We start from the raw sequence: 25,402 nt of genomic DNA, 5'->3' as shown, positions 1-25,402 counted from the left end.
CTACTCCAACAATTTTCCCCCTGTAGGTCTAGAAACTTTCAAAATAAAGAGTAGTTCACGGACTATGTCAATAGCTCAAAACACAGAGGGAAAGGAATGCACACATCTGGTGATGTCGGCAGGGATGCTTTCTCCCTACAGATGTGGCCTCAAGTTGAATAGACCTTTGTAAAGCTGGGTTTTCCACTTACTAGGATGCCATGGGTGTTTCCCAGATGGAGAAGCAGTGGCGGCTGACGATGGGGCTCACTGGTAGAGGACTTGCCTGACATCCAAAAGGTCCTCGCTTCAATTCCCAGCAGAAAGAAACGGAGGGAAGGAGAAAGGACGGGAAAGAAGTAGGGGAACGGAAAATATGTAGGAAAGCAGGCATGGTGGCTCATGCCTGTAATTCCAGAACTTAGAAGGCTGACTGAGGAAGGCAGGCAATGAGGTTGGGGCCAGCCTGGGCAACAGAGGAAGACTGTAGCAAAGCAACAACAGGAATAAGTATTTCTCTTTGTTGTGTTTCATTGTCTGACGTTACTAGGTTACTGCATCGTGTGAAAGTAGCAAAGTGCAGATAAGTGATCTCTTACTGTCAGATGTTGACTGCTTTGATTTTTTTTTTTTTGAGACAGGGTTTCTCTGTGTAGCCTTGACTGTCCTAGACTCACTTTGTAGACCATGCTGGCCTTGAACTCATAGCCACTTGCCTGTCTCTGTTCCCGAGTGCTGGGATTAAAGGCGTGCGCCACCACGCTCAGCATCAATCTTTTCCTTTCGAGACAGGATCTCATATATATATATAACCTGGATGACTTAGAACTCCTTATGGAACCAAGGATGCGCTTGAATTTTTGGCCCTCCTGCCTACACCTCCAAAGTACTGGGCTTACAGGCATGTACTGCCATGCCCAGTTTATACGTACAGGGTTCAAACTGAGGACTTTGTGCACACTAAGCAAGCACTCTGCCAACTGAGCCACATTCCCTAATTTTTAATTATTTTTAAAATCACTGAAAAAATAATAATTGGATCTAAGTCTTTCTACTGATTCATGGTCAGCTTTAAGGAAGAGACCCACTGTCAACTCCTGTCCCCAACGTGCATGGCTCGCTCTCTCTCTCTCTCTCTCTCTCTCTCTCTCTCTCTCTCTCTCTCTCTCTCTCTCTCTCTCTCTCTGAGAGAGATTGCATTGACACTGCTGACACGCACAATTGGTTCTCCACTCCTTCCCCATACTAGGGATGCAATACAATTTCTCTGCTTGGTTGGAAAAACAACTTCATGGAGAAATCTTCCAGGCTCAACTGATTCCAAGTCCTCTCGGAAGTAACAGCAAGGAAAGACTGCCCTCTAGAGGTCAATCTTATAATCGTAGGCAGACTCTTAACATCAGCCAGCCCGGCTTATGTAAAGGAGTAATTTGCTATCATCATCTGAGTCCATGCAAGGGATATTTCATTAACACCCTTCTCTGAGGCTAGCATAGAAGGGGAAATCACCAAAAACCCACAAACTTCAACTGCACATGTAACTGTCTGTTCCACACACAACGCAGGAATGGAGTCAAGGTTAACAGGCTAAAGGCAGGGATGCAGACCTTTGGAAGCTGTGTTGTGAGGCTCTCACTCCAGCTGTGGTGCTGTGGTGGCCACCACACTGAATAGTGTGTTCAGAAGCCTGGATTCCTCCCTTGCAGCAAGCCATGAGCACTCCATGGGTTTTGCTGCGATCATGAGGTTTCTTACCATGACAACCGATGATTCACAGAAGCCGGATTGCTTATCCACCATCTTCCCATCCACCTCCCCAGGTGAGGATCCTGAGGCCCTGGGGGTTAAGAGCTGATCCCTCACCACGCGCTTAGTTCAGTCCCAGTGAGTAGCCATTCACCGAGCTCTCTGATCTCAACCCACTAAGGGAAAACCACACAATGCTGTTTGCTCAATACAACTGTAACCAGTAGTGGAATGAAACGGTTTTCCCACGCAGTGACACAAAAATGACCTTGTCCCAAGCTAAATTTCACTCAGGACCCGAGACATACATAACACGGATTCTAGCTAGCCACAATCTAAGGAAGAGGACCGACGCCCCACGGCCTTGTCAAAGGATCCAAAACTGGAATTCAAACTATATAAAGGTTCCCCCTCCGGTGGCAAATGTTCGCTATGCAGACGGCACGCCCAGAAGTTGGGAGAGATGAGCTATGAGGGCCGAGATACTCATTATCTTTGTCATTTTTTTTTTCAGGATCGTGCATTTTAATGTCTGAGACATAAAAGTCTAAAACTGCCTTCTAAAGCATTAGCATCCGTCAAGCTGACAACCCCCTTTGCCTGCTGTAATGGTTGCAGTCCTCAGAACAAGACAGACACTCATCTCCACAATTGTCTACCACCCAATTTGCACCAGTCAGCTCCAGCTACGATGGGAAGCAAGCCAGCTGCGTAATGACTTTTATGTCAACACAGCATTGGGAAGTGGGGTTGGGGGAGAGGGATGAGGTGGTAGATGGGAGGGGGATTGAAACCAGAGAAGAGTCTAGACCCCCCCTCCCCCCCTGAGTCTGAGGGTTTCATCTTAGGGAAGAAACTAAAGACGGAAGAAGTTCAAGATCACTTTTAAAAATGTTCCTAGCAAGCAGCGAGGGGGGTGGGTACCTGTGTAGGGAAAAGATGTGGTTAAAACACAGACACACACACACACACACACACACACACACACACACACACACAAGAACTGAACTCAAGGCTAAAAGGAAATAAGTAGGGATTGGCGCTCAGGGCTCCTGTCTCCACGGAAAATGGGAGACCTGTGACTTTGCTCCTTGGTCTACCTACGGGGATTCAACCAAAGTGTCCATGTGTTCTAAAACACATGTGGTCATTTCTGCCTGTGTCAGTCCCCGCAAGCAAACTGCATCCAGCTTACCTGGTGGCCGTGCTTTCCCTTTTCTCCCTTGGGGCCTGGGATGGGATTATCAATTCCAGGATCCCCCTGAGAAAACAAAAGGTGGTCTTCCTCAAATGGACAGCAAAAAAAAAAAAAAAAAAAAAAAAGGAAAAGAGACAAAAGGAAGAATGGTTTTAAGGGAAAAAGAAGGGCTCTCTAGCCGGCATTGAGGCAGAGTAATTGCATAGCGTGTGCTAGGCTCTCGGTTCTATCTGTTCCACCAGGTGAGAAGGGAGAACGGAGAAGGGGGGGGCGGGGCGGGGTCAAGGAGGACTCTCTCCACTGTCCAGACCTGTTTACTCAATATTCTCAGATGTCCGATCCAATTAAAATCCCAACTCTTTCCACACCCAGGTCTTCTCTCTGTACGATGGTTTGTTTGCCTGGCACATCTCTAGCTTGTCTCCATGCAGACTGAGCAGATGCCTCATTAGCCAATACTAGATCACTCTTAGCCTCTGCACAGCTCTCGCGTCTGCGGAATTAAAGCAGAAGAAACCCCGCACACACACACAGCCATCACTCACGGGGTCTCCCCTCAGCCCAGGCTCCCCTCGATGTCCAGCTTGTCCCAGCAGTCCTGTCAAGCCCTTAAATCACAAAGAGAAAAAGAAAAAGAAAAATGAATCACATCATAAAATCACTCCATGCTTAAAAAGAAGGTACTAAGAGGTGAAATGGGGATCAGCGTTTAAGAGCAGCTTAGAAGTTGAAGCTTAACACATTCACGGTTGAAACGACATGGTTGAAAGGTAGGTATTGACATAGATTTTTGGAAATCCGCCCTATGCTGGGCCCTGTGTGAGTGTCAGCGCCCTTGACTTCACGTCTCCGGAACTAACCTCTCTGCATAACCTAGGACCCAGGCCTCCCTACCCTCTCAGCTCTTGATCTTTTCACTGTAGGCATAAGGCAATTTAAATGCTGATTTCTGTCTCAGTGTTGTGTAAACACTACTCCCCAATTGTTCCCAGGTATGCCGATAAAGCAGCTTACAGCCAACCACTGAGCAGGGGAGAGAATAGGGCTGGACTTCCTGCCAGCCATGTGAGGAGGAAGCAGGGGATTGAACCGTGGGGAAGATTAGGAAGATTAGCAAGAAAGATTAGGAAATGTCCTTGTTGTGTGGTGGAGCATCTTTCGGGTATATTTCAAGGAGTGGAATAGCTGAGTCTTAAGGTAGCCCTATTCCCAATTTTCTGAGAAAGCACCAGATTGACTTCCAACGTGGCTGTACAAGTTTGCACTCCCACCAGCAATGAAGGAGTGTTCCCCTTTCTCCACATCCTCACCAGCATGTGCTGTCACTTGTTAAGAATTCTCTGTTTAGCAGCCTTATTCATAATAGCCAGAATCTGGAAACAACCTAGATATCCCTCAACTGAAGAATGAGTAAAGAAACTGTGGTACATTTACACTATGGAATACTACTCAGCTATTAAAAACAAGGAAATCGTGAAATTTGCAGGCAAATGAATAGAACTAGAAATGATCATCCTGAGTGAATGAACCCAGATCCAGAAAGATACACATGGTGTATATTCACTTATAATTGGATATTAGCCAAACATGGATGTTCTCTGAGAGTCTTCATTCAATGGGGGGATTGGGACAGATGCTGGGACTTGCTACTGGGACACCAGGTGAGAGAGGCATGGGAGAATGTGGACATAGAAGGACCCAGGGTGTCTAGAAACCCCTACATGAAGATCATCAAGGCTGGTGGATCTGAGCCCGGGGTGGGGGGGCCTGCACAAACTGCTATACCAACCAAGGACAATGCATGCAGAAAACCTAGACCCCCTATTCAGATCTAGCCAATGGACAGCACATTCTCCACAGTTGTGTGGAGAGCGGGGACTGACTCTGACATGAACTCTGGTGCCCCCTATTTAATCACTTCCCCTTGATGGGCAGGCCTGGTGGCACTCAGAGGAAGGGGAAGCAGGCTACCAGAATGAGACCTGATAGGCTGTGATCATATGGTGGGGGAGGAAGTTCCCTTCTGTCGCAAGTCCAGTGGAGGGAAATAGGGTGAAAGAGAGGAGGGGAGAGAACAGGAAGATATAAGTGAGGGGATAACAATCAGATGTAATCTGAATAATAAAATTTAATAATGTTTTTTAAAAAAAAGAAAGAAAGGTTAGGAAGAAGGAGCTAGAGCAGAGGAAAGCTACAAAGTGCAAGTACTGCTGGGATGTTTGCTGGGAGTAAGACAAAATAACATAGAGGGTTATGAACAGACAAACTGCTCAAGATCGTGTTATAAAGCCTTATAAACAAATATAAAAGAATCCCGATCAGTTGTATGACAGCCAGGTTAAGAGAGAAACAAACACAATTATATAAAAATACCTTCAACATTTCATCTCTCCCTGATGCTCTATAAAGAATCAAACGGGGTGGGGTAGGGAGTCCTTTGCCCACTGTGCAGCTGGGTATGGTTAACAGGAAGAGGCCATGGGGAGAGGGAGGAGGCGTGATCACTGATGCTCGCCCCAGCACTTAGGAGGAGTAAGGTGTGACCTTACAGGGCCATTTTAGGGGTTAAATAAGAGATTAAAACATTCAACACAGAGCTGGGTACAGGCTTCCTACTGCAATTTATCACACTTCTTCCTCGGCCTTTTGCAATTCACATATTGTGCTTCCAGAATCATCCCCATGCCTGTAGCCTCAGTGGTGCCTCCCTTACCCAGAAACAGCCAATAGAATAGCCCCTAATGACTCAGTGGGAAGAAAAACAAAAGTCATTTAAAAATGCATTGACTTGGCCTCAGCTTGACTCTAAGGACTTTCCTCCCAGCCTCTATGTCTTCCTGGTTCATCTTTGACTCCTGCACAATTGAAGTCCCACCCTGTCATTTCTCTGTGTATTTACTTCAGTGGTGATTTTTTTTTTTTTTTTGGTTTTTTAGGGATTTGTTTTTTGTTTTTTGTTTTGGATTGGTTTTTTCAAAACATGGTCTCTTTGTGTATCCTTGGCTGTCCTGGACTCACTTTATAGACCAGGCTGGCCTCGAACTCACAGAGATTTGCCTACCTCTGCCCTGTAGAGTGCTGGGATTATAGACGTGAACCACCCACACCTGGCTCAGTGATAATATTATATCTACTTTCACAATGTCTTCACCAATGTCTGTGTCTCCCTAGGAAAGCTAGTCCTGAAATGCAGAGCCACATCTGGTTTACTCTCGACTCTAAGTTATGGCCAGATTCCAACAGATGCTCAATTGCTACTGATGACTGGCCAAGTGGAGGAAAGACCCTGTTTCCCCCAACTGTGCCCCAGTAATTCTTTATTCACACCACTTGACATCCTTTTACCATGGCATATTTTGCACTACAGTCCTTGTGTAAACTGTATTTCCTGTACAGGTTATTAACCCTTTGTTGGCCATATCCATGACTTATTTCTCTTCGAACCACTCCCTGTGGATAGTAAAGTGCCCCCCCATGAGTAGGAGGCACCTGATGAGTATTTATTGGATTTAGCTCAATTTTAACTGAAACATAAAGCTTTTTGTCTTATGGAAGCATGGTATCCCCCACTGTCTCCAAATTCTGACCTACAAAGTTCCAGTTTTTAGTTGGACTTTCTCATTCCAAAGTAAACCTTAATAAAGAGATGTGCCTTTTGAGTATCTCCCTTTGGTTTCACTTATCAGGAAGCTGGTCCACACCACCGATCATGCATAATAAAAAGCACCACTTTAATTCCATGCAGAGTACAAACAATGACAAGCAAATAAATTTAACCTCCTATGTAAACCTACCAATCAACAGATACTAACTCTAAGCCTATTGAGATGGCTCTTCCAGCCAAGTCGGAGTCTACGCTCAATTAGTAATGTCTGCTGTGGGCACAGAATAGGAGAGGTGAAGTACATGCAACAGGTAACTCCCTTCCCCTATAGAGAACTAAAACCAGGACAGAAAACAGTAAGTAATCACCATCAAAGATGCAGACAAGAGGGAGATCCCTACAAACTGGCATGCTGTTAACAATGTATAGCAACTACTCCTAACTGAAACATTTTATCCTGGAGGAAGGCTATCATGGACTCAGGAAGTAAGCAACTCACAAGTCTCAGGAAGTTCCTGAAATATCTTAAAACTCCCAAGGCCTCTCCAAGGGAGAGGAGATACTCTGACCAGCCAGACTGTTTGAGGTGACTGTGTAACCTGACCTGTCCAGCTATCTACAAGTCTTGCATGGAGTTCCAGGGTTGCAGCTTCTGTGTGTCTTCACCCATGCTGTGGGGAGGGCTTTCTGGTGATACAGCTTCTTAGGAGTCATGCATACCCCCACAAGTGACCCTTCCCCCCGACATTTTTGTAAGTAACCCTCGTGAACTCATCGTTTCATCAAGCTGGACTTTGGAAGAATCATCACTTTGCCCTGTCCTTGGTTTGCTATCTGGGGTGAGGAGGCACCGGTTAATATCTCCCCAGGAGAAGTCTCACATACCACCAAGGAAACTACCGTGAGAAGGAAGGAAAGAAAACTAGGAAATTAAAAGTCATGTTCAGATGAGCACTGAAGATGGAATCATGGTAAAGGCATGGGGAAAGGCGGGGCGACGGCAACATGAACAAAGACACAGGGGCAGATAAGCATGAGGAATGTTCTAGAGGCAGAGGGGTGGTATAGTTTGGCTGGGAAGGAGGCTGAAAGGGTCCTGGTGGGAGATCACATCATCAGTGACAAGGGACCCGCGAAAAGCTTATATAAGGCAGAGTGATGAGCTCACTGTACAAAGCACAAGGGTTAGGTCCTATATTCACGCATCTCATTTTACTGTCTACCCCTTCAGATCCCGAGGAAAGCTCTCAAAGGTTCATCTACTATGACCTGCCTGAATGAAACCAGACAATGGGGTGGAGAAATGAGCATGTGAATGAACCAGGGTAAACTGTACATGGTCCATAAGAGCATAACGCCAACACCCGCCTTTCCAACTCAGGCTCAAATAAAGCCACTAGATGATTGCTTCCCCACAGCTTAAACTGCTGTGTCTGTTTATGCATTAGAAAGATGAGAGGGGCTGGAGAGATGGCTCAGAGGTTAAGAGCACTGCCTGCTTTTCCAGAGCTCCTGAGTTCAATTCCCAGCATCTGCCTGGTGGCTCACAATGGTCTATAATATAATCTGACGCCCTCTGCTGGCCTGCGGGCATACTAGCAAGCAGAGCATTGTACATATAAGTAAATAAATAAATAAATCTTTACGGAAAAAAAAGCTGTGTTGGGTGGGTTGGGTGGGTCACACCACTCAGGGAGGCAGAAGCAGGCAAATCTCTGTGAGTTCAAGGCCAGCCTGGTCTACAAAGCTCATCCAGGACAGCCAAGGCTACACACACACACACACACACACACACACACACACACACACACACACACACACACAAAAGCTTGGAGAGAGAGAGAGAGAGAGAGAGAGAGAGAGAGAGAGAGAGAGACTCATACTTTACCCTGTTGCCTCGGCTTCCTTTCTCTCCAGATGACCCTGCCGCTCCACAATCACCCTAGGAAAAGCAAATATACAAGGGATCTTTATACTCTCAGTCACTCTGGAAGCTCTTCTCATGTAGTTTTATATTGTAGCCAAGAGTGGGAAGGAGCTTTAGCACTTTTGACAATAGGACAGATCAGGGCTCTAAGTAACTCTCACACCAAAAGCAATTTCAAATACCAGATAAATTAAAACAAGTCTTAGGTGCATTAATAAGATGATGAATAAAGGGAAATTCTTGGGGTTCTCAATGAAGAAACAGTAGGACACAGGTAGGATTTTAAGAGAATTAAATAGAACTTCTTGAACTGAAAAATGTAAGTGAGTTTAAAATTCAACTGGTGTGTTAATTAGCAGAGTAAACAGAAGCAAGTGAAGTTAAAAAAAAAAAGCAAATTAGAAGCCAAAGTTTAAGCCGGGTGGTGGTGGTAGTGCACACCATTAATTCCAGCACTCAGGAGGCAGAGGCAAGCAGATCTCTATGAGTTCGAGGCCAGCCCGGTCTACAGAGCAAGTTCTAGGACAGCCAAGGCTACACAAAGAAACTCTGTCTTGAAAGAAGAAGGAGGAAGAAGAAGAGGAGGAGGAAGAGGAGGAGGAAGAGGAAAAGAAGAAGAAGAAGAAGAAGAAGAAGAAGAAGAAGAAGAAGAAGAAGAAGAAGAAGAACCCAAAACTTGAGAATGTAAATATCTGTGTTTTCTCGATGGTCTTAGGCAACCCCTGAAAAAAAGTTGGTTAACCCCAAAGGAGTTGTGACCCACAGGCTGAGAACCACTGAAATACAGGCACCAGATGCTATGTGTTGTGTCTTGAATGTACCCCCATCCCTCAAGGTCTACCTGATGAATCTTGGTCCCAGTGTGCTAGTGCTAGGGGATGCTGTGGACTTTTAAGAGCCCTTGAAGGGAACCCTGGGACCCCACTCCTTTCTTCTTTTTCTCCTTCTCCCCATCCATGAAGTAAGTCGATTCTTCTACCACACGCTCCCCACCATTGTCTTCAGTGACTTTCCCATCAAAGTATTAAGAAAAATTGGTCTACCCAAGCAATTTGGACTTGAATCTTACAATCATGAGTGAAAATAAGCCTTTTCTCTTTATATGCAAATTACATTGGGCATTTCATTACATGATAGGAAGCTGAAGAACACAATACCAAAGCTAAAATTTTCAATAGGGTAATTTTCTAAGGATTTTCTAAGATCTGTAGACGGTATAAATAGATCTAACAGCTTAACAAGTTCCAAGCAGAATAAATAAAATGAAACCTACACCTGGATACATCACATTGAAACTGTCAAAACTAACAGCAATGGGGATTTTTGTGCAACCTGATATATATTTTTGAAATGCTACTTGCCAAGAAATAATTATTTTGACAGATAGCTTCTTAGTGGTAATAATGAAAGATCTAAGGCAAAAGAAGCCAGAAACTAAGAAATGGCCATTTTCAAGGTGCTGAGAAGGGATAACTCCCAAAACAGAACTGTTTACTCTGTGAGCTGTCTTTTGCAGAAAAAGAAAACATAAAACAAAGAGATTGGGGAGAAACAAAAGCCAAGGGAATTTGCAATGAGCCTGGCCCTCCTGAATGAAAAGTCTGCAAGTTGTTTGTTGTGGATTGTTTGTTTGTTTGTTTGAAGGTATCAACTATTAAAAGGAAACTATCTGTGATGCTAATAAATATGGGAGTAAAGCTAAGAGAAAGTCAGCTATATAAAACAATATTAATAACAAAGCCTGGGGCTGGAGAGATGGCTCAGTGGTTAAGAGCACTTGCTGTTCTTCCACAGGACCCGGATGGTGGCTGGCAACAGCCTGTTCCTCTAGCCACCAGGAATGTAACACCCTCTTCTGGCCTCCGCCAGCAACTTCACACACGTTCACACATACACACCAATATAAATCTTTTCTTTCTTTCTTTCTTTCTTTTTTTTTTTTTTTTAGTGTCCAACTGCTGGAACTTAACAAAATATAAGATGGAAAGACTGCAGGACAATAATAGACAGGCTGGGAGGGGGTGGCTAAAGTCAACGATCCTTGCATGTGAATGAGGACAAACAGATGAGTTAAAACCCTGTCGACGGTGCACATTAAAATGACTAATCAGGAAAAGCTGTCCTCATCGTAACAGTACCTACGCCAGGCTAACGTGAGAGCAGATGAGAGGACTATTTGTGGTGGAAAAGGGGAAGCAAGGGGGAAGGGGAGGGAAAGTGGGAGAGGGAAGTGGATAAGAACGAAAAATACCAGCAAATATGTATCAATATGCCATCATTTTTACATACTAGCTGAAATTTTTATAAGGTATACTCTGAGTGAGCTCTGTGAAACAAAAGATTATTTTTCATCCCAAGGCTCAGGGAACACTGTGAAAGAGGAAGCAGGTGGAATGTGACAGGCAAAATATGGTGAGGAGGGCTATATGAAGCTGTCTTCTGGACACAACATGGCTACTGCGCCATGGCAACGCGGCTACTGCACAGCAGCAATGCGGCTACTGCACAGCGGCAATGCGGCTACTGCACCATGGCAACGCGGCTACTGCACAGCAGCAATGCGGCTACTGCACCATGGCAACGCGGCTACTGCACCATGGCAACGCGGCTACTGCACAGCGGCAACGCGGCTACTGCGCCATGGCAACGCGGCTACTGCACAGCGGCAACGCGGCTACTGCACAGCGGCAATGCGGCTACTGCACAGCGGGAATGCGGCTACTGCACAGCGGCAACGCGGCTACTGCACAGCGGCAACGCGGCTACTGCACAGCGGCTACTGCACAGCGGCAACGCGGCTACTGCACAGCAGCAACGCAGCTACTGCACAGCAGCAATGCGGCTACTGCACCATGGCAACGTGGCTACTGCACCATGGCAACGCGGCTATTGCACAGCGGCAATGCGGCTACTGCACCATGGCAACGTGGCTACTGCACCATGGCAACGCGGCTACTGCACAGCGGCAATGCGGCTACTGCACAGCAGCAATGCGGCTACTGCACCATGGCAACGCGGCTACTGCACAGCAGCAACGCGGCTACTGCACCATGACAACGCGGCTACTGCACAGCGGCAACGCGGCTACTGCACAGCGGCAACGCGGCTACTGCACAGCGGCAACGCGGCTACTGCACAGCGGCTACTGCACAGCGGCAACGCGGCTACTGCACAGCAGCAACGCGGCTACTGCACAGCAGCAACGCGGCTACTGCACCATGGCAACGTGGCTACTGCACCATGGCAACGCGGCTACTGCACAGCAGCAATGCGGCTACTGCACCATGGCAACGCGGCTACTGCACCATGGCAACGCGGCTACTGCACCATGGCAACGCGGCTACTGCACCATGGCAACGCGGCTACTGCACAGCAGCAATGCGGCTACTGCACCATGGCAACGTGGCTACTGCACCATGGCAACGCGGCTACTGCACAGCAGCAACGCGGCTACTGCACCATGGCAACGCGGCTACTGCACCATGGCAACGCGGCTACTGCACAGCAGCAACGCGGCTACTGCACCATGGCAACGTGGCTACTGCACCATGGCAACGCGGCTACTGCACCATGGCAACGCGGCTACTGCACAGCGGCAACGCGGCTACTGCACAGCGGCAACGCGGCTACTGCACAGCGGCAACGCGGCTACTGCACAGCGGCTACTGCACAGCGGCAACGCGGCTACTGCACAGCAGCAACGCAGCTACTGCACAGCAGCAACGCGGCTACTGCACCATGGCAACGTGGCTACTGCACCATGGCAACGCGGCTACTGCACAGCAGCAATGCGGCTACTGCACCATGGCAACGCGGCTACTGCACCATGGCAACGCGGCTACTGCACAGCAGCAACGCGGCTACTGCACCATGGCAACGCGGCTACTGCACCATGGCAACGCGGCTACTGCACAGCAGCAATGCGGCTACTGCACCATGGCAACGTGGCTACTGCACCATGGCAACGCGGCTACTGCACAGCAGCAACGCGGCTACTGCACCATGGCAACGCGGCTACTGCACCATGGCAACGCGGCTACTGCACAGCAGCAACGCGGCTACTGCACAGCAGCAACGCGGCTACTGCACCATGGCAACGCGGCTACTGCACCATGGCAACGCGGCTACTGCACCATGGCAACGCGGCTACTGCACAGCGGCAATGCGGCTATTGCCGTGGCAGCAGCTATGTGCACGAGACTGGTCTCAGCAACTTCCCATCACGGATGGAGAGACCACAGCCTCTCCAGGAAGCTCTATGGCTAATGGTTGCTGTGAGGTGGGATCACAGTCCTTAGTGTTATAGCAGCTGGGACGCTGCCCTCGCTTACATGAAGAGCCCGACTCATGTTTATGCAAGCGAGCCTGACCAAAAGGCCATAGACAAAAAGACGTGAAAAGAGGAAGGGGACTTGGAAAAAAAGCGGGGTTCTGGGGAATGGGGGAGATAAGGGAAGATAATGAGGATGTATGATCAAAGTACAGTGTACGTGTGTGTGTGGGGTGTGTGTGTGTGTGTGTGTGTGTGTGTGTGTGTGTGGTGTGCACGTAATGAAATTACAAAAGATTTTTAAGAATTGAAAGTTGTTCTTCAGCCCAGTCCGCCAATGAAAAATATAAAGTTTTCAAATTAAGAAATCACTCTTGCAAAGTTATATATAATTATTTATAATATTGACATGAGATATTTCTCAGAAGTGAGAGGGAAGCCAGGTGTGGTGGCACACGCCTTTAATCCCAGCACTCAGGAGGCAGAGACAGGTGGATCGCTGTGAGTTCGAGGCCAGCCTGGTCTACAAAGCAAGTCCAGGACAGCCAGGGATACACAGAGAAACCCTGTCTCAAAAAAAAAAGTGAGAGGGAAGGTTTGATGAAATGAAGGTAGTTAGTGAAAAGATAAGGCACCAGATGTGGTTAATCTCACACTCTGGAGGCACATCTGGGGGAGCTCTGAGTTGATGGCCAGCTTGGTCTACAGAGTGAGTTCTAGTCCAGTCACGACTACACAGGGAGACCCCCCCTGTCTAGATAGATAGATAGATAGATAGATAGATAGATAGATGGATGGGTGGATGCGGAGATAGCAAGATTGTTGCCTATTACCAAGCCTGGTTATCTGAATTCACCCACAAGGTGAAAGGAGAGAACAAATTCCTATAACCTGACCTCTGACATGTGTACAGTCTCACATACACACACACACACACACACACACACACACACACACACACACACACACACCACAAATAAATAAAATAATCCCATAGCAGAGGGCAGAAAATATAAAGCAAGGTAGTTCCATACCTGTTCTCCATCCAAGCCGGGAGCACCTTCCTCGCCAGGGCTGCCCTGTGGAGAGGAAGGGCAGAAGAGAGCAGCTGCGGTGGGAGTGGGTGGTGCTTCTTACAAGTTCACTTCCCTGCTACTATTTCTTTTTCAGCTGACAGAAGAGTACAGAGCATCTGAAACAATGTGGCCTCCACACCCACTCTAAAAAGTGACTATTTGGTCTTCCAAAAGCCTTTCCTACTGCTTTTCCAGACAGTTCCAGGCAGAAGAATAATCAGGGGACATAGACAGGGGAGAAGGAGGAAGAGGAAGACACGTAAAAAATGGAAGGAGGGAGGCACACGTGTGCGGCAAGAAAAGGTAAGAAAGACTCTTGTGACTTTGCATTGAGGATGAGCAAGCTTTCTGCCAAACTGGATGAAACATTCCCATTGGCTGTCACATTAAAAAAAATGGCCCTTGTAGCTGGTGCTGGCCATCCCAGAAACCAGGAGTCTGAAGCAGGAGGACCCAGCATTCAGTCAGCCTGAGCTATATAGTGAGAGCCTGTCTTAAAACATAAATAAAATACAAGTGCGCATGCACGCACACATACACAGCATCTTTTGAAGAAAAACAGTCAGAATTTTGTAAGCCAAATGAGAACCACTTCATACCTATGGAAAAGTGGGTTTAATCCGTACTGTCCACCCAAGAAAATCAAGTTTAAAGGAATTCTTTTTAAGCCCAAGTAAAATTGAATTAGCACACAATAATAAGCACATTGAGATCTTGAACTGGAGTTCATGTGACATGTTTGCCACAGGCCGCAGGAACTGATGGAAGCTTCTAGAACACATGAGTAAGATCAGCTCCTGAGTTCTTGTCTATTTTGTCATTTTGTAAATGCCCCCCCCATTGTAGTAAGGGGAACATAGAGACCATGTAATGTGTATTTCTAGAGCAAATCAATGAACAAATAGAGACTTTGACTCCAAATCTGGATTCAAAGTTATTTATTGTGACACCCCATTTTATCACCCCACCCCCATTTGCTACATTCTGACCCCACTCTCCCCACCACACTGTGAACTCAGGGCCAACTCTTTTTAGAGTACCATGTGATAGATATGGTAGTTCAATTAATTATTATCGAGTTATCCAAGCTTAAAAATAGCAATATATGTCACAATCTTTGAACTTAAATATCCATCTTCCAAACAGTCACCTATCCACCAGGCAGGGTCTACCTCCTTGTCTATAAATTTGGTTTTTCGCTCGAGCCATAGAACAGGGACAAACTCAGGACTGTGTCTCCCAATGGTGCTGCCACCCAGGGCAAGAAAAGGGAAGATAGTCCTACCTTCTCTCCTGAAAATCCTCTTGCTCCCTGGAGTTACGAAGAAACAAAAATAATTAAGTTGTGTAATAGACCCAAAAGAGTGAAGCTACTATGTCAAAAAGGAAAGAAAAAAACAACATCAACAACCCTGCATGTCTGCACTTATTACATCAAAATTCACAATATCCAAGCCAGGAAATCAACCTGGGTATCCATCATTGGAAGAATGGTTTTTGTTTTGTTTTGTTTTGTTTTGTTAATGTGATATAGATACACAATGAGATGTTACTCAACTGTTTAAAAAAGAAAGAAAGAAAACATTTTGTCATTTGGAAGTGTAAGGCACTGTGTTAAATGAAATAAGCTAGTCACAAAAAGAGTAGTAATACATTTACAGAAGTTTTTTTAAAAGTGAAAATGCAAAGTCAACCCAAATGTAGAATATTGGTCACTAGAGGTTGGGAAGGCGATGAGACAGAGCAGAAAGCACGGGGCTAGGGTGGGGCTCAGGTTCAACTGGTGTCTCCTGCGTGCAGCTACTGAAATAAGACTTCATTCTCAGATACAGTTCATCCATATTAATCAAAACCAAGATAAAAAAGAGCTGAAGACTAGGTATATAGCTCAGTGGCAGAGTGCTTGCTTGGCTCCTGTGAAACCTTAGGTGTATTTCCACACACTGGAGTCGGGAGGTGGGCTGGGCTTGTTGAGATTTTTTTAAACCCTTGACTCACTTACAAAGTCATGTTATCTCACTTGGAGAAAACCTGTGCCTGGTGAAAATGGCGCCTTGAAACACCTGCAAAGTAGCGGTACGGGGAGTAGTGGCCTACCACTTATATTTATAAGGATCATGGTTTTTTTTTTTTTTTTCAGACAAAGCTGAAGATACACCAGGTCTCGAGCATGCACAGGTTTCTGGGAACAACAGGACAGAGTCACTGAGAGAACACCTTGGTGGCACACGGCGGACACAATCAGTGTCATTGGAAAAGCTCTCCTTAGTCTTTTATATTGTTGTAGATATTCCTTCTGAACTTATTGAAGGAGATCCTCCAATCCTAGAAGCCTTGGAGCCATTTAATACAGCCATTTAAGGGGGGAGGGCGTTCTGTTCCTCTCCCCTTTAGATGTTAAATTTGGGGTTCTCAAGCCTACCTGGCAACTCTTGTCTTAAGGATCTTTTTTTTTTTTTCTGGGACCAGAGCCTGCTCTCCCCAAATGCAGGATAGGCTAAAGTACTAGGGAATAGATGCCCCTGAGAACCGGGCCCCAACTCTTCCCGGTGGGATTTTGAGTGAAACCCCTCAGCCCCCTCCCATCTGTGTGGACAGAGCTGGGGTTCACGTTCAAAACTGACCACCAGAGCTCCTCGGCACAGACCTGCTCTACCCACAGGCGGGATCTGGTAACTGTCTTTTTAGGTCTCCTTCCCCTCTGTCTGACATCATTACTTATTAGCTCCTGGGTCTCTTGGGGTCACCTCCCTGCAAACGCCTTGCAGGTTTCTCTTCCAGGCAACCCTTCTTAGGAGCTAAACTTCCACAGTGGTGGTGAGGGATCGTGATGTTTCCCCACCTCAAGGCGTGAAGTCACGAAAGGCCAAAGCGTCTCAAAGTTCCCGGCCACACTCACCTTGGGTCCTCTCACACCTGGGCACCCCTCTTCACCTCGCAGTCCAGGAAGGCCCTGGGGACCCCTCTGTCCCTGCGGTGAAACACACAGGAAGATACTCAAGCTACTGTCTCCATACTAAAGCACTTCAAACCAGCAGCAACGCCCACCGAAGGGACTGGAACAGACGGCCCTTACAGTTTCACACCTTCAAACACCTGACCAGACACGACTGACAAAGTCACCAGATTATAAATTCATCAACTTGCCAAGCTGAGACTACATCTCCCCCCGCCCCAAAGAAACCAATTGACATGCTTATCCCTGAAAAATTTGAGAATTCAAACCTCAGGTTTGTCTCAACATTCCCTTCAGACAGCTCAAACTGTGGTCTCACAGAGAATGAACCATTGTTTTAACATTTGGTTGTCAGTGACATCCTTCCTGTCCCTAAGGTCCCTATTTGTCACCTCCTTACCTCAGTAACTTTTTTGTTGTTGTTGAGAACACCTAATCGTCCCCTTATTATCCTTCTAGTGCTTGGGGAAATCACCTTTGTGTGCATCTTACTTAGGTGTGGAGTGGGTTTATATGAGCTCTGGGATCCCAACTCACGTTCTCATGATTGCACAGCAGGCACTTTGCCCACTGGGCCACCCCTCCAGCCTCAGAATGTTACCTTACACCACTGAGTTGGAGGGTGTGCTTGGGAGAGGGAAGACCAGTTACTTAAAGAGATATCCAGACAAATAAATTGTTCGTCCCTAGACATGTTCCACTTGAACTGACAAATATCACATATCACATATCACACCTCTGATAGCATTCCATCTACAAAGATAACTCTGAAATCAATCAGGAAAGCCTGAACATTTTTAGAAAAAAAAATTATATTAAGAGCTAGTCAGAGGACAACACACAGCGAAGTCATCTTCCCTTGTAAGAAATTACATCAAACATGAAAGGTTGGAGAGATGACTCTCCCTCCGTGGGCAAAAGAAGCTGATGAGCTGAGTCCCCAGCACCCATGTAAAAAGCCAACGCTGTGGTATGAATAGCTAATCCCAGCACCCAGGCAGCAAGACAGGAGGCAGAGGTAGAATTGTCTGGAGGCTTCCAAGCCACTTGGCCAAAGTATGCATGCATGAACAATGGAGATCCTGCCTCCACAAAATAGAAGAAGAGAACCCAGTCCTGAAGTGAGCTCCATGCGACACACATACACACACACACACACACACACACACACACACACACACACACACATATGCATGAATACATACACACACATACACACATACACACAGATGCATGAATACACACACACATACACACAAATACATACACACATAAACATACGTACACATATACATGAATATATACACACACATATATATACACACATATACATGAATACACACACACACACACACACTTTGAAGGAAATATTACTGGTGAGCACTGTTCTATCAAACGCAGTAGTTCCAGCCACAGTGGTAACTAAGCTCTCAAAAGGTGTCTACTCCAAAGAGAAATGCACATAAAAACAGCAGATGTGGAAGACAGCATATTTTTAAGCTAGGTATCTTGTTGATTTATATGTTATATATTCTGAATTATGTTGAACTGTTTAAGGATGTTGAGTGAAAGTAATATATTATTAAAATAGGCTCCATTCGTTTCATCTTATCCTCCTTATAGTGCTACAATAAAACAACATTACAAATGCCCCTTATATTATATTTCTAACTCTGTCCTAAAAGTCTATAAAAATGTCTTGGCTGTTACGATTTTAGAAAAACTGAGATGGAGAATAAAACTATTTCCCTAGCCAGACAAGGCCTGAGCCATCCTAGTGGACTGAAATCCAAGGGCTGTAAATGAGCTGTGGGGACTTTCCACACATCTGACGTGGGTCCCGCTCTTCAGCCCATCCCACACATATAATAAAAATAGCATTGAAAGGACATTTCAAACATCATCAAAAATTAGAAAGAATAATTTTGTTATTCCTAAGTGAAATAGCAAGAACTCACATTTGTGTTCAGTAAGACTGTGCTTACCGTAGAAATGGGGGAGGAAGGTGGTGAAGTCGGGGTGAGGGAGCACGAGTGGGGAGCACTGAGCAATTCTCCCAAAATTGCAAAGTAGATTGGTTTTCACAAGTCCTGGCAGCTACATGTTTCCTTTAATGTCTGCCTATCTTCTACACTCAGACAGTTTAGATGTTCAGAGTAACAGGCGGTGGGGCAGGATGGGTTGCTCAGCAGTTAAGAGCACTGGCTGCTTTTCCAGAGGATCCAGGTTCAGATCCCAGCACCGATATGGCAGCTCACAAATGTCTGTAAGTCCAGCTCCAGGGAACCTAACACCCTTTTCTGGCTTCTGTGAGGACCAGGTACATACACAGCCTAGAGAAACACCTGCTGGCAAAACACTAACACAAATAAAATAATTTTTTAAAAAACTGGTGGAACAGAAAAAATATCTACACTTGTATGTAGAGTAGGTACTTTTCCCAATTACACACCAATGTTATTTTCTATTTTGAGCTCTCAGTCTTGCCCGAGTGCGAGGCGGAGGGGAGAGCCACGTGGTACTAGAGCAAGCGACAGACAGAAGCCGGTATGCAAACCCAGCTGCCTCCTAAAAGCTAAATATGTAAAACACTGTTCTTTTTGTGCTAATGCTTTTTGTTCTGTCAAATATGTTAATTTTTCATAAAGTAATTTTTCATGCATATTAATCCATTGTGGGGGGTTTGTCATTATGAAATAAGTAAATAAAACTCTCTCAGCTCTAACTTTAGAATAGAGTAGATATCACAGAGTAGATATCCAAAGCTGGGAGAGGCTGAGAGACAGAGCACTTGTCCATGAACAAGGTCCTAGGTTCAATCTCCAACACCACACACACACACACACACACACACACACACACACACACACACACACAAAATATATCAAAAAGTCTTTGAAGTCCTTGGTACTTGTTAAGAGCATAAAGACCAAAGGATGGGGCACTAGCGAGCCATTGGCAAGAAGGTGTAAACTCGATTTGAAGTGAGTAGGTCATAGGCTCTAATACACAGCATAGCAGCTACAATTAAGAACACAATATAAGCTGCTTGAAATTCTCGAAGGAGATTGCTCCTGAGTGTTCTCCCTACACACCAGAAAAAGTGCTGGCTGCCATGTGGCCAGCCTGCCCATGGCCTCCATTGTATGATAACTTTCACAACACATGAAACCATCAGAGTGTACATTACACACCTTAGGCAATGCAATCCCATCCGTCAATTAAATCTCAATGAAGCAGGAGTGTAGCAAAGAGTAGGACAATGTGTTGAGACCAGAAAGCTTGACAACCAATGGCGTTCCTGCAAATCACCTTTAAAATAGGCTCATGGGACAAAGGACTGTTTAAAAAAAAAAATCAGCTGGAAACCATGGAATTCTTACGTCTTCCCGGTATCGTTGGGATGGGATGAAAATCCGGCTCCCCTGCCTCACAGTTGCCTCTCTAACATGCATGTTTTCTTCACTAGTAAACAAATGGCCTTATGCAAACTTTCAGTGGTTCGCCATAACTCTAGAACCTTCGCTGCCACCCCCCAAAAAAAAGAACTCCATGATTGCATTGTACAGTGAGGACGGACTTGGTTTCTCTCCAGCTCGTCTTGTTATAGCAGTCATAATCATGCGTGGCTTGATAAGAGTACAGGTCTCCTCAGGTTAGCGACGGTTAACAAGTAGCAGAGGCGATGAGACAGGGAAGGGAAGGGGAGAAGGGGAAAGATGTGTACTCACAGAGTCGCCCTCTTCACCGAGATGGCCAGGAAGCCCGTCCAAACCCCTCTCTCCCTGAGAAAACAAGGAACTGAAATCGGTGACTTGGACTCTAGATTCTTCATTGTTTCTCAAGTCTGTGCAAAATAATGTAAGTGCTGTTATGAGACAGCCTGGTCTCAGCAGGTCCACATGTTACTGAAAACTCCACTGGCTATTGGAGGAGGTGCACAGAAATGGAGACTCTTGGCCTTGTTTGTTTGTTTGTTTGTTTGTTTGTGTGGTTTTGGTTTTTTGGTTTGGTTTGGGTTTTTTGTCCTTCAAAATAGGGTTTCTCTGTACAGACTTGGCTGTCCTGGACTCACTTTGTAGAGCAGGCTGGCTCACAGCGATCCGCCTGCCTCTTTCCTCCCTGAGTGCTGGGATTAAAGGTGTGCACCACCACGCCTAGCTTGTGTGTCTGGCTCAGCAGATCGTTGCTCTGACTCCACAATGCCTTTAAGCCACTCTACCGGGAAAACTCAAACCAAGACCAGATTCTAGTTTAAAGTTTAAAGGGGAAAGAAAAGTTTTATTCCTAAACAGGTCTTTGACCTTGCTTTAAAAACAATTGCAAAGGTCATGCCTCAGATTACTTACAAGGGTTTACTTCTGACTCAACTGTTTAGTCTTCTTCTTCTTCTTCTTCTTCTTCTTCTTCTTCTTCTTCTTCTTCTTCTTCTTCAGTTTTAAGCTCAGAAATTGTATCATCCTAAGGAATGTTGGCTTGCCATTTTAAAGGTAGATTTGTTTATTTAGCCTAATTCCCCAGTAGGATCAGTGAGATGTGCTTTCTTTGTAAAATTCAATATAGCCAAGTTCAAGTCTAACCAAGCAGGAAAGTCAACCTTTTCTAACCCTCCTGATGCTGGCATTGGAGACTTGGTCACTAAGGCGCCACGCACACGGTAAAAGGTCCCCAAACTCAGTCATCTCGTCTAAATATTAAAGAATATGAGAGAGAAGCCTGTTTGTAAGGCCTAACTTCAATTTCTTTTCCAAGAAGTCTTTCTAGGACTGGGTATGTAGCTCAGTTGGTAGAGTGCTTGCCTGGCATGCAATGGACCCTGAGTTCAATCCCCAGCCCTGCATAAACCAAGCCTGGTGATGCACACCGTTAATCCTGGTACTTGGGAACTAAAGCCAGAAGAATCAAAACACGCAAAATAGGCATGGATGCATGCATACAGTTAATAATAAAATTAAATCTTCCAAATTAAAAAAAGAGAACTCATTTCAGCCAAGTATGATGGCACACATCCTAGCTTAAGGTCATCCTAGCTGCCTAGAGAGCTGAAGGACAGTGTCAAAGCTGATGCCTTTGGTTCAGCTCAATCAGACTTGAGGCTCTGCACCTGTCACAAAACTTTGGTTCCTAAGAGCAGGGACCCTTGGGACCTGGCCAGCCCTGAATACCTGAGGTGCTTTACCGTGAGCTAGTCTTCCTTCCAAGTGTCAACCAAGCCAACCAACCACTGCATGAAAGCAGTGACTGACTGTTTCTCAAAGTTTAACGCTGTGAAAAGAATGGTAGGAGGGGGAAAAAAGCATTTACTAAAGAAGGGGAAAAAAAGATGCTGGATGGGCAACTCTTTGGTGAGTAGAGACTCCCGGGCAGAGGTAGGATCTGTGACTGCATCTGTCAAATAACCATAAAGCGGGGCTGGGAGGTGGCTCGGTGGGTGGAGTGCCCATCCCATAAGGCTGGGGCCTGGCTTCGAGCCTCGGCACCCATACAGTGGGGTGTGACAGCACATGCTTGTGATCTCTGCTCTGGGGAGGTGGAAAATGGAGGACTCTGCAGCTTTCTGGCCAGTTGGCTGACAGAGTCAACGAGAAAACTCCAGGTTCAGAAAAAGACCATCTCAAAAATTAAAGCGAACAGACTGATGACCTAGGCTGGGCATGGTGCACACCTTTAAGCCCACCACTTGGGAGAAAGAGACAGGCAGATCTATGTGGCTTCAAGGCCAGCCTGGTACACAGAGCAAGCTCTAGGCCACACTGCACATGTGCCTATCCACATGCACACAAGTAAATAAATGTAATTTAAAAATAAATTTAAAATGAATTGAAATAAATATAGAAAAGGCAGGATTATAAGGTAGAAATAATAGACTATGGTGAAGTCAGATTAACACAGGAGTTTCATTCTTAAATGCCTTTTCATACTGCACAACTTAGAGAGAGCATTGTCCACTCTCAGAACTTCAAGATCGCATGTGTAAAACAACAAGGTTCTCGAAGGTTTGCCGTGACTGTAAAATTAGAAAGAAGGCTGTGAGGGTGCAAGAGTTGGTGTGCACTGGGTACTGAGTGTCACCTCTCTCCCTCCCCCATCCGCACCTAGGAATTCTTACCTCCCTCCCAGGACTTCCAGGATCACCCCTGAGCCCTTCGTCACCATAACACTTGGCGTACACCTGGCAGCATGTCCTCTCCACGATGGTGTCCTGAAAGGCAGAACCTGTGTCACATATGCTTTTTCCTTCTGGATCACACGACAGGCTAGATGGGCAACTCCACCCCCCCATCCCCCCACCCCAACAAACCCCACCCAAGGTTTCAAAGTCTTTATCATCATTAGGACCAAGTGAGGAACAACGCTTTGGAAGAGAACTCACGAGCTGCTTCAGTAAGACGCTCGGGAGGGACAGGAGGCTGGAGCTCAGAGGCTGCCTGTACACAAACCCTCTGCAGAACTCCAGCTCCTGCAGTTCTTCCAACTTATGCGCGCCTTCCAGGCCAATGAGCAGGAGCCCGGAGAGCCCTGCAAAACGTCAACGGTGAGGTTCATGTCTTTAGAAGCATCTCTCTGTCTCAGCCCCCAGTTGGTCACCCGTCATCCCGCCATTACCACATCCTCAGTCTGTTCCCCTCTCAAGCTGCATTTTTGTTAAAAACCAAAGCAAGGTCCCAAGCCGGGTAGGCTGGCTTACATCTGCAGCTACACGGCATGTAATCTGAGGCAGGAAGATTAGGAGTTCAAAGCTTGCTTGGGCTGTATGGGCTCCCAGGATTCCGTACAATGAGATTCTAACAACAACAACAACAACGAACAACTAGCCTTCCTTTTCATTGCTGTTATTGTTGTGGTTTGGTTTGGCTTCATTTTTTTTGTTACATATAGACTCTACCTATGTAGCCCTGGCTGGCCCCATGTACTCAAGAAAGCCCAGGCTAACCTCGAACTATCAATGGTCATCTTGCCTTTCCTACAAATGCCTTTCTTTTTTCTTTTCTTTTTTTTTATTTTTGTCTGTGGTTTATTTATTTTTATTTGTATTTATAAGTTTTTGCCCAAATGTATGTCTACGCACCACATGTAGCACCTACGGAGGCCAGAGAAGATACCAGATCTGCCAGGACTGGAGTTACAGATGGGTGTGAGCTGCCATGTGAGTGCCTGAAATTGAACCTGAGTCCTCTGGAAGAGCAGCCAGTGCTCTTTACCACTGAGCCTGCTCTCTAGGCCCTCAAGCGTCTTTCTTGTGTTGTTACATCCTTCTAAAGCCATTGACTTGAAGTTTACTCTTGAAACTTATGCCAAGAGACTGGTAAGATGTAAACAAAGGCACTAGTTGCCAAGTCTAACAACCTAGGTTCAAGCCCCAGACCCACATGGTGGAAGAAGAAAACTGACTCCTGCGTGTGGTCCTCTGACCTCCACAGGGGTACCGTGGTAGGCATCCACATAAACATAAGCACGTGGGTGAATGAAAATGTAGCCATGACCACTCTGAGGTATGACCGAGGAGAGAGAAGGGTTTTACTGTAGATATGAAGGAACAGCCAGGGGTATCCGGAAGGGTCTGGACTGAACTGGACCATTAAAGGAAAGAGAAGGGGAGAGAACAAGAGAAGAGAGAGAAAAAGAGAGAGCAGGCAGACCAAGGGAGGAGCCAAAGACCAAGAGACAAGGACAAGAGGAACCAAGAACAGAGCCAAGAGAGGAGAGACCCAAGTGTGTGGTCAAAATGGCAGGACTATATAGGAATCAGAAGCTAGCGGGGTGGGAGGGACATTGGGGGGAAGAAGCCCACCCCTGAGCTGGAGAGGGTTAGGGTAGGGGGCAGGGTGAGAGGTGCTGGGTGGAGCCACCTTCCTCCAAGTTTTTTTTTTGGGACATGACAGCATGCACACACATGAATGCACACAAGTAAATAAAAGTTAAAATGAATAAACAATGTCTATGCTTGGATGTGCCTTAATGATTACTGCACACATGCCCTGGTGAGGAAAGACGGGAGGAGGGGGAAATTCTGATAATTGAGTGACTACTACTTACAAATAGTTTGGTCCCCTCTTGAGGATGCATGATTGTACTTCCATTTGGTTTCGATTTGTTTTATTTTATATGATGAGTCTTTTGCCTATATATATATATACATGCCAGGTACCCTCAGAGGTCAGAAGAGGGAATTCCAGATAGTTGTGAACCACCATGTGGGTGCTGGGAACCAAGCCCAGGACCTCTGTAAAAGCAACACTGCTCTTGACCACTGAGCTGTCTCTCCAGCCCTAGAAGTTATAAACTTCAGCAAACCTCAATTCCAACCTTGAAAAATATTTTAAGTACAAAGTGATAATATAGTTGCTGCAGCAAACAAGACATGAACAGAAGTGACAGGTGCCACTCCCAGAAAAACATCTCCGGAACAGTGTACAGTTCTGCCCTGTTTCCCCTGCCATGGCAGTTAAAGAGAGCCAAGGAGCCTGAGTGATGAACAGGAGGCATGAAGGGCACACATCTGACCACCTCAAGCCATGAGGTTTGGAGGTTGTGTGAGTTTTGGCAGAACTTAGCAATTCTGTTCACACGAGACCAAACAGACATAGGTATTTAAGAAATTCAGCCAGTCCCAGCACTTGGGAGGCAGAGGCAGGTGGATCTCTG

General features: G+C 46.0%; 1 protein-coding gene across 1 annotated transcript in view; it reads right to left on the bottom strand.

Moving 5' to 3' along the window:
- LOC311580798 (collagen alpha-4(VI) chain-like) overlaps positions 1-25,402 on the bottom strand; it is a gene marked incomplete at its 3' end in the record, with an annotated part of 112,166 nt that overhangs the window by 47,922 nt on the left and 38,842 nt on the right. The window contains exons 11-19 of the mRNA XM_084752513.1: positions 23,130-23,275; positions 22,866-22,958; positions 20,488-20,541; positions 16,700-16,771; positions 15,086-15,112; positions 13,759-13,803; positions 8,416-8,469; positions 3,469-3,531; positions 2,921-2,986 (exon numbers count right to left, since the gene is read on the bottom strand). Coding sequence (XP_084608639.1) covers positions 2,921-2,986; positions 3,469-3,531; positions 8,416-8,469; positions 13,759-13,803; positions 15,086-15,112; positions 16,700-16,771; positions 20,488-20,541; positions 22,866-22,958; positions 23,130-23,275 — 620 coding nt within the window. The remainder of the gene's footprint in view (positions 1-2,920; positions 2,987-3,468; positions 3,532-8,415; positions 8,470-13,758; positions 13,804-15,085; positions 15,113-16,699; positions 16,772-20,487; positions 20,542-22,865; positions 22,959-23,129; positions 23,276-25,402) is intronic.

This window comes from Acomys minous, assembly GCF_964271855.1.
Source record: "Acomys minous genome assembly, chromosome: 13".
Lineage (NCBI taxonomy): Eukaryota > Metazoa > Chordata > Mammalia > Rodentia > Muridae > Acomys > Acomys minous.
Note: the sequence above shows the minus strand (reverse complement) of the source record. Positions and strands in the feature narration are given on the sequence as shown.